We start from the raw sequence: 10,200 nt of genomic DNA, 5'->3' as shown, positions 1-10,200 counted from the left end.
CGTGAGGGGAGACACCTGAGGGGAGACACCTGAGGGGAGACACCTGAGGGGAGACTCCTGAGGGGGCACACCTGAGGGGGCACACCTGAGGGGAGACTCCTGAGGGGGCACACCTGAGGGGGCACACCTGAGGGGAGACTCCTGAGGGGGCACACCTGAGGGGGCACACCTGAGGGGGCACACCTGAGGGGGCACACCTGAGGGGAGACTCCTGAGGGGAGACACCTGAGGGGAGACTCCTGAGGGGGCACACCTGAGGGGGCACACCTGAGGGGGCACACCTGAGGGGAGACACCTGAGGGGAGACACCTGAGGGGGCACACCTGAGGGGAGACTCCTGAGGGGGCACACCTGAGGGGGCACACCTGAGGGGAGACTCCTGAGGGGAGACTCCTGAGGGGGCACACCTGAGGGGGCACACCTGAGGGGAGACACCTGAGGGGAGACTCCTGAGGGGGCACACCTGAGGGGAGACACCTGAGGGGAGACACCTGAGGGGAGACACCTGAGGGGGCACACCTGAGGGGGCACACCTGAGGGGAGACTCCTGAGGGGAGACTCCTGAGGGGGGACCTGTGTGCGGGGCGGGGCCGGTTCCAGTCTGTGCAGCCGGGGCCAGTCGCTTTAGTAGACAATTTATTTTGATAAACTTGCTCAATAACAAAAATACAAGTGAAGAAAATTATGTTCATTTTATACAGTTTGTATTAACATTTGTTCGGAAATCATTAATTGAAAAAAATGCTCTAACCAATTAGAAAACAACCTCAGTAAAGGCCGGGGCGCGCAGGCGGCGGGCCCGGCCTCGAGCCCAGGCGGGACAGCCCGCCTGCAGACACCCACTTCCTTCATTATGTTCATCCTTCACAAAGGTTTTAAAGGACAGCTTTCATTTTCCTGTGGCTGTGTCAGGGCAAACAGGAACCTACAGTTGTGTTCTGGAGTGGTTAAACAAGGTCTCGGAAACACAGGGACGGCAGGAAGGCCCGGCTCTGGCAGCATCACCTCAGCCCGAGGCCGGGCCCGGCGCTGTGGCACACTCACTGCCCGTGTCTTTGGGACACTGGCATCGCTCTCCAGCAGGATGAACAGGGGGAAAACCACCTTACATTGTTAGGCTGGTGTGTTCAGGGAAGCACACCCTCCCCAGGTCTGAGCCAAACAGCTTCCAGGCAATTATTTCAGCTGAGCTCAATTACAAGATTTATATGGACAATTTACTAGTTTTCCTTCTGAAAGTATTTTTGCAGTTTCCAATCTTACATCTTGTTAGCCAAATAAATGACAAAGTGTGCACAAATTACATTATGATGGGGCATCAAACCTTTGGGAGGATTTAGAAGCAAAAGAATAAATGGAATTCTCTAGTAATGTATGAAATGAGCTGTCCTTCAAAAAGTTAAAAAATAATGGCTGGCAGAATCAGAAAAGTTTATGTAAACACTCAACACAAATATGGGATTACCTTTGGAGAAGATTCATATGGAAACATTTGCTTCTCATGAACTGAAAAAGTCTACAGATGTTTAGGCATGTTCAATACGAACTTCCTGTAGTTCAAAACAGAACTTTGTGCAAATAAAACCTATAAATAGTCTTCAGCAGATTTTACAGTGATGCTCTTAGGTATGAAAAGAATGCACACAACTTTAAAACAAAAGTAACAGACATAAGTTTGACAAATGATTGCACCATAAAACAGTGTTTTATATACAGTTTACAAGATATGATTTTCTGCTATAAATTAATACTGTACTATATAGTACTTAGTGACCTTATTAAAAGCAACTGTTGACAGCTGTCTCTTCAATTACTGGGTCGGGTTTTTTTAAATGCATTTGGCTGCATCTATTTCTGGACTTGAAATGCTCAAATATTTAATAAACCTATTTGTTAAACATTTGCTAACATTTAATAATTCACAGCAATAGCACTGGCAGATCAGATAAATTTCCAGTCAGCCAACCACAGTCTGGGTATGTTCCAAGGTAAGTGTTTCTTTTTTATTATTATTATGATGATCCATTTAATCGAAGCCTAAATCCACATGATGTTACAATAACTGAAATAAGTAAATTGGAGGGGCAGGAAGGGAAAGAAATCTTAGCAGCTGAGAAATTCTCCCCACCCCCCAGCTGTGTTCCAGTTACCAAAATCTTGAACTATTTACAAGTGTAACATTTCTGAAAAAGTAATTTATAATCCCATTTTTAGTGAATACTTTATCTTAGGACACAGTAGTGATAACACCAAAATTTTAACACATACCAAGCAGTTGAACCCTGCCTTTTACCTCCACTGCTAGGGGCCTCAGACTGCCCATGCAGATGAAGGCTTAAATTAGGAACCAAATTATATTTAAACCATGACTTCCAAGTAAGTGCTTGGCTGTATTTACAGATTAGTATACTTTAGAAAAATTTAGTGATCCATTAAAACTCCATTCTACCTGTAAATGAGCTGACTGGAAAAAAAAAAATTACTTAGAAACCAGTGGCAAGTTTGGTCAATAATGAAAAAAAAATACATCAACAAATAACCTTTTTGTATTAAAATACCTTGTGAAGGGGAGAGGGAAGAGATGGAGAAAACAGGGACCCACTACGGTCTAAATGGCACAGAGTTTAAAATAATTGTGCAAATTGTGTTATTTTTAAATACTCCATCTTATCTGGTAAGTGATCATTTTGGAAACTGCTGATTTTATTTTAACAAAGACCTCATTCTAAAATGAGTGTCTATTCATTAATGCAGTTCCTCTAGTAAGCTCAATGAAACCACACTCAAAACAGACAATTCTTTTGTTTTCAGAATGAATCTCAGGTAAACTTATGTATTAACTGGAAAACAAATACTGATAGTGCAGGCAGCTTCCCTGGAACACCAACCTAGTAGTGAATTAAGATGTCTGTGGATTCAATGGTTTATCCTTGTGTTGAAAAATAAAACTACTTTTAGTGAGGAGTATTTACTCCAAATTGGGGTGGCCATTAAATCTACATTTAAAATTACAACTTTACTAAACAAGGCATACATTTTTAAACAATTATATTGCTCATTTTTTCGGCAAAGATGAATTAATACTCAGGTAAAATAAGTTCATCCATCTTTGCAGTGGAACAGTGTTTGCATTATTTTAAACATTGCATTTTATATGTGCTAGAGAAATGCTTACCTATGGTAAAATGCTGTGCTTGAACATGTATGAATGCTAATGTAACAAAGCAGTAGAAAAAGAGATTTCCGTACAACAGTTGCTAATAATTTAAATAGTGTCAGTTTCCCAAAATTAGGATTTTAAGGTATGACATGATCTCACCTTCTACCCTCATATACAAATAAATTACCATAAAAAGAATTTTAGCTTAACTTAAAATTGCACCTAGAAAGGCATGGGATCGTTTGTACCTATTACAAAAAACTGTTAAAATCAAGGGCTGCTACAAAGAATGAGGTAAACTGAAGACTCTCAGCTATGTGGCCTTCAGAAAAATGGCTTTTTTCTATTGAGTTCTAGTTTTGCACACCACAGTGTTTTGCTAGCAAAGCATTCTGAGTTCTTTTCCAGGAACCATTTGTGTGTATATACATATATATACATATGTGTATATACACACACACACACATACACACACACTGTATACTGCATCAGCAAAATATATATATATTTATATATATATTTATATAAATATAAGGACAAAATCCCCCTCTAAAATGTTCCTTAGTGTTTCCTAGAGCTTATGGGGGAGGAGGGGATGTATGTCTTTTTGCTGTTACATACATTGGGAACATGTTTTGATCTATTGGCTTCTTGGTGCAGTAATGCAAGATTGATCCACATTGGTGTCAAAGGCTTTGCTCATCAGAAGGAAGATGTAAAATACTAATCTCCTAAACAGCGAGGCCAGCCTCACTTGAATTCCTCCGCAACCCTCTGGTCTACCACAAGGTTCATAAATACTTTGACTTCCAAATTGTGAGACGTTAAAAACAGGAACAGTTCAGTAACATGGGGCATTATGCTTCTCAGTGTAAAGCATTCTTCATTAGTTCCTATCACAGTGCAGACCTGACTGCATTAAAGTATGCTCAGGAGATTAGTCAACGTGGTCTGTATTTGGTTATGGGAAAGGCTCTCCTTTTTTTCATCCAAAGTGCATAGTGAGAACAAGTCAAAGCATTCCTCTTTTCAGTCAGTGTTTGATAGTCTGATTTAGGCATCCTCCTGAGAATGCAACTCCGATGTCTTGCTCTTTTCCAAAATAAAGTCCTGCAGTCCAGACATTCATCAGCCAGGTAAACAAACTTTGCCAGCAAATAGAAGTCCCACTATTGTAAAGAAAATGGATAAGACAAACAGTACATATGAAGACCCAACCACTGTGTTATTGGGTAATTTATACGGTTGACCTCCAACTTCATTGATGTAAAATCCTATCGGAAATATTAGGGCTGCCATACAGAATAGAATCACTGCAAAGAAAAGAGAAAAGAAAAAAACAGTCACTGCAGTGTTAAAGTGAAAATATTTACCCGTTCATAGAGCACTCCAGAAAAACAAGCAAAATATCTTGACTGAACTGAAGGGCTGAGATCAGAGCTATCTGAGCTGATAACTTGCTTGAAATGACTGAGTAGGCTTTATGTCACTTTCAAAACATCCCTCATCTACTCCCAAGAAAGACTAAAAGTCCCCAATTTTGACTGTAATTTCAGTTCTGCTCACTAGATCATAAACTCTCTTTACAGAATAAAAAATTGGTAGAGATACTTCTATCACCATCTCAAAGTTTAGTCATTTCTTCTCCAGTTATTTTAGATTCATTTTGCCCAGTTAAGATGAAGCAACATTCGACATTGAAGAAACTTTTTCTATATCAGTTGTATTTTTCAACTGTAGTTGCCCTCTGCCATTCTTCACAGATTCCTTTTCTGTAAAAGTTTTGCTAAAAATGGAAAACACTCCGATTGTCATTACCATTTCTTTTAAGATTAAAAGATACCAGTTTCCTGAAGTTATAAGCATGTTTCCTTAGATAATGAAACAGCCATAGAATTTCCCATTGGAATATAATGAAATGAAAGTTTTCTGATTCAGTTTAATCCAAGCTTCTTAGTGAAAAACTAAATCCAGACTCTGTGAACAAAGAGACCAAGCAATTAGGGTTTTTAGTTCACCTCAAAGTTAGACTTATGTGTATGTTTTGGTTTTGCAACTGACTCTGTGGAAGTAAAAGAAATCCAGAACTCCTGTTAAAGAATTACATTATGGATTTCACAGGCCTTCAATTATCAATAGTGGCCAAGATTCCTCACAGCACATTTCAATATCCTGACCAAATCCAGGAGAGAACACCCACTGCTGTTTCCCAGATGACAACTTCAGTGTTCCTGTAACACATCTTTGGAAAAGTAACCTTGTTTAGTTTGGATGTAGCTGTGCAGGACTCTACTGTCTCAACCAAGGGAATGACTTCCAAATATGGCTCCTCTGAGAGGCAAGATACTCTTCACAATAAAAAGGATTAGCTTTTGAATTGGTTTGATTCCATATGCAAGAATACACAATTGGGGTTTTTTAATCAGTATTAGAATAAAACAGAATTTTATCCGATTCTACCAGTTCAGTCAAGTATTAGTGCTTTACTCTTACTTCACTTCTATGAATTTCACTGTTGTTTCAGACATTATTTGCTGTGAGTGGAACATGGCACCACAATACCTATTATTCAACCAAGTCTAATTAGATTTAGGGGGAGAGAGGAGCTGAACCTGCTCTGTTTCCTCACCAACCCCACAAATCCACATACCAACATCTTCTAACATGAAGCACAGCTCACACTGAAGCCTCTCCTAGTCCACACACTTTGCCTATAGCCTGGCCACACAAAAGAGAAAATTCAAGCCAAGTTACAATGCTCCTGCCTGAACAAAGTGCATCATATGCTGATTTTTTCAGCTTTCTCCAGTTAATACAGGCTGCTGCTTTTAGTTTGTTAGCAAGGGACACAGGTGCTGACCTTGTCTCTCCTTTCTCTTCTCCAGCACTACAAGACAGAAGAAACCCTGGAGATGCTGCTCCTTACTTGAGCCTCCTTAAGTCAAACAAGCAACATTAAAAACCACTGGCAAGCAACTTAATCACTGTCTCCCCTGCAAGTCAGAAGTGGTGCAGCTGCTTTTGTTCCAAAAGTATGTAAAATAAAATAGGAGCTTGCCTGTCCCCTTTGGCCTCACCAGGACAAAGTTTCTAGTCTTTACAAATGAGGAAACAACCGGCTGGAGCAGCATCAATATTTTTTAATGTAGCTTCATTACTGCTCTTCCTCACTAAATACAGATGCTCCAGTTTATCCAGCTACAGTGCCCACACTAAAACCATTTTTAATGGACTCCATGTTTATCCAAGAAAAACAGTTTACCACATATTTTATATCTTAGTGCTTATGTTTTCCATAGCACAGGTCTCAGCTTTGAGGAAAGAACATTCATATTCTAGAAGATACTGGTTGTGGGCATGATGAATCTGAATTCAGAGTGTCCAAGTAGGACCTGGGCATAAACAAAGAAGGATGCTTCCATAAAGCACGATCCACATCAGAACATCAGCTGCTCCTTGCCTTCCAAAACACACAGAGCAGCTTTCACGACACCTTGAGCCAAGAGCAGCCAGCACCAGGATCCTTCCTTCGGCTGCCAGTGCCGAGCAGGAAAACCCAGATATTCCACTGGAGGGGGCTCGTGTCTCGCTCGCACTGTGCCCGCACCATCGGGTGATTCTTCAAAGCGGAAGGGAAAGAGCACAAACAGAAAACATCTGGCAACTGCAGTTACCACATTCCTGCTCGGTGCCACTTCGTTAGGCCATTTGTTAGAACAGAACCAGCAACCAGACGTTAAACATTAAACAATCAAGAAAGTTTTAATCTACAGGATTATTGGTCCATGTAATTCCATGCCGCACAATCTAATCCTTAAAGAATGCTTCCTTTTTTTTCTATTGTATCTCAAACATCTGAGTCCATCTGAGGAAAGCATGGGTATGTGTTTCTTGAGCAGATCCATGTAAGCACAGAAGAGCTTTCTAGTCTGCATCTGAATGGTGGCTGTAAAACCAATTAGTTCTTGTAATTCTTTAGCTTGAAACGGTTTTGAGCATCTAATGACAACTTCAAAAGAAATCCAGTCTTAGAAAAAGGTCTAGTCTTCAGAGGGCTCACGGTAATATCTGCTTGCCTCTTTAGAGACACATAACATAGAAAGCAGCACCTGGTACAAATCTTTAATAACTCAAGAAGCACTTTATGCACTGGGGAGCACCAGACGTTCACAGGATAGCTACTGTTAGTTAAGGATGTGATTATCCTGCCCCATTTTTACTTGCATTCCAAAAAGCAGTTCATTATTGCTCATGAACTTTTAAATCCTCAGGTAAAAAAAACCAAACTAAATCCAGACCATCTGGTAACTGCTGGAAAAAAGGCAGAAATACGATTTTTCTGTCTAGCATCTTCTCCCTTGATAAATCTCAGAGAAGCACCTCATTCAGTAGTAGCAAATACAGAATTAATTCTCTTTCTAGTTGCAGCAGATGGTAAGAGACCTAAATCTGTAAGATGTAAACAGATCTTGAGAGTGCTCTGTGAGTTCCTGCAATAGCCAAAATTGCAATAACATACATGAGATCACCTATGTGACCTCCACAGGGAATAAGCTCTGAATATTGTTTCTAATTATGGAACTTAACAGTACTTGTCTTAAGGACCACGACAATTACAACATTTGAGACTTCCACACCTTCACCACATGCTATCTTTTCAACCGAGGGTAGAAAACAAGCAGTACAGAAAACAAGAAGTAGAGGTAGCAAAATAAGAGCAGTGTCAGAGACGTGGAACAATACCAAAACCAGGTTACTTTTTGGCTACCAACTTGTGTCACTATGTGCCAGGGCACAGTTAGTGATGAGATGATTTAGAAGCTGGGATGGCAAAAGGCAGATCTGGTATACAAGCAAAAGAACAGCTCATCAGAGCTTTGCCTGCTACCAACACACCAGGCACAGCTGTGGGTTTGTAACACCCTGTCCATTGAAGAAACACACAAAACCTGGGTAGTGCACACGCGAACACCAACAAGGAACCCACTCTTCATCACACTGTATGAATGTGGTACTACTGAAACATCAGTCATAGTTTTGATAGTATCTATGCCCAGAGTGACAAACCTATCACATCAGCAGGAATACTGATTCCTGAAAGACTCTTCTCTACAAAAAATGAAGGAAAACCTTCACATTTACAAGACTTTTGTCACTCATGCAGTATGACCTGGAGGACAGCAATATCTCTCCTCTCCACAAAGCTGTTTGCAGAGACATCAGAAGGATAAGTTTCTGTGCAGTAAACCCACCAACAACTGGGGAATGAGGCAAATCCTGTGCTTGTAAATACCCTCTGGGGTGTATCCCTTCAGAAAAGGAAGTACACAGGATACAGGAAAGTATACAGTATGCAGGAAAGAGAACTGACAGATCAAACTTCTGTCTTCTGCATTTCTCTTAGCTGAACACGATAGACAAGGCCACACTTTCAGCAATACTTGATACTTATAGGTATGACTCGAAAAGATCTGGAGTCATCAAAGATGACAAGATTACAAGCAAAAATTCCATGAAAAATAGAAGTTATACAATTATATATAAATTCCAGCATGAACTGGGCAAAAGTGACCTCTTACCAGGCTTTCCTTGCTGCTCTCAGAGTTGCAAGGGAAGGGATGAGCAAGAGGATTCCTTTGCCCTCAGATATTTACTCCAGACCCCCTTGCATTTGAAGGAACAGAGCTGCCAGTCCCAGAGCTTCCCTTGGAAGCCCCAGCAGACTTCCCTGCCTGCCCAGGATAGATGTCCTGAGTTGTGTTCAGAAAGTTCTGTGAGAAGACTATCTGCTAGCAGCCTGCACGAGGCCACTGAGTCTTGAAATCACTTGCAGATGAGATGTAATACAAATATGAAGTTTTCCCTACCCCCTTCTAATGAGTTACACATGTTTTCATCTAAACAGCACTGGCACTTCACAGGAAGGACCTGCTCATGGTATTCCAAGTTGATTCCACATGGCTGTGTATTTCCTACTACTAACCTACAAATAGGTTACTAATTTGTGTTTCATCCAGTGAACCACAGAAGTCACTCTCGACAACTTTTTGAAAAAATCTAGAATTCTTCCTTCCATTCACTTCTATTTTTCAAAATTAGTTTTCCTAACAAGTGAGTTCACAGATATAAGTCCCCATCATCTTTGTTAACAGGAATGCAAAGGTCACAGACTTGTATGTATCGGAGAAGAACACCAGAGACATTGAATTTTATAATTTCAGCAACGCAGTGATCATATCTTAATAGAATTATGAATAATTCTGACTTGCAAAAGAACAAATTAGTGTGTTTCATTATTAAACATCTCATACCAAGAAGACAAGTGCTGAAATAAAAATGTCCTTTTATACTGAGACATCTAATAATGAACCTGTTGCGAGCCTAAAGAAATCTCCAGAGAAAAAACCCAAAACAAAACAGCTTTAGGGTACATTTTGGCTGAACTAATCATCACAGCTGTAGAAAACTAAAGCTGCAGGGGTCTGATGATTTGAGATATTTAAGAAAAACACTGATATCTAGAACTCAAACCCCTCTCTTTACCCAAGAGCTTTGACTCCAGCTTACTGTAAGCATCTTAACTTTATATGGCATTTTGGCTTCAACCCCACCCACATATATCAGATAAACATAAATATGTCTAGATAAACAGGTGCGCTGGAAAAGCTGGGATGGAATATTCAGTAATACTCAGGTCTGCTATTTTAATCATTCACTGCAAAATAAATGAAAGTCAATCACAACAGATACAGCATTTCAATAGCTCCACTGTCTGCAAGAGCTGCACTATTAATTTAATATGCTGTGTAGCAACGCTGTCAGAAAGATGGCTTTCATTGTACAAGTGCCTCAGTGAAGTACCTTTGTTGAAGCTGAGCACTTTTAATACTATTGCCTTCCCAAAAACAAGGTTAAATCTTACTCGTATTAGATATCACTAGATGTCACAGAGTTCCATTAAACCTTATTTATGCCCATGTAAACCACAAACTTGCATTTTCTAGTTAGTGTTCACACTACCTTTAGTGGTTTGTCATAAT

The 10,200-nt window shown here is 40.3% G+C and overlaps 1 protein-coding gene across 1 annotated transcript in view; it reads right to left on the bottom strand.

Annotated features, from left to right (window-relative positions):
* Positions 1 to 619: 619 nt before the first annotated feature.
* MOSMO (modulator of smoothened) overlaps positions 620 to 10,200 on the bottom strand; it is a 31,246-nt gene continuing 21,665 nt past the window's right edge. Inside the window, exon 3 of the mRNA XM_039560405.1 lies at positions 620 to 4,473. Coding sequence (XP_039416339.1) covers positions 4,289 to 4,473 — 185 coding nt within the window. The 3' untranslated portion in view covers positions 620 to 4,288. The remainder of the gene's footprint in view (positions 4,474 to 10,200) is intronic.

Source organism: Corvus cornix, chromosome 14, assembly GCF_000738735.6.
Source record: "Corvus cornix cornix isolate S_Up_H32 chromosome 14, ASM73873v5, whole genome shotgun sequence".
Classification (NCBI taxonomy): Eukaryota; Metazoa; Chordata; class Aves; order Passeriformes; family Corvidae; genus Corvus; species Corvus cornix.
Note: the sequence above shows the minus strand (reverse complement) of the source record. Positions and strands in the feature narration are given on the sequence as shown.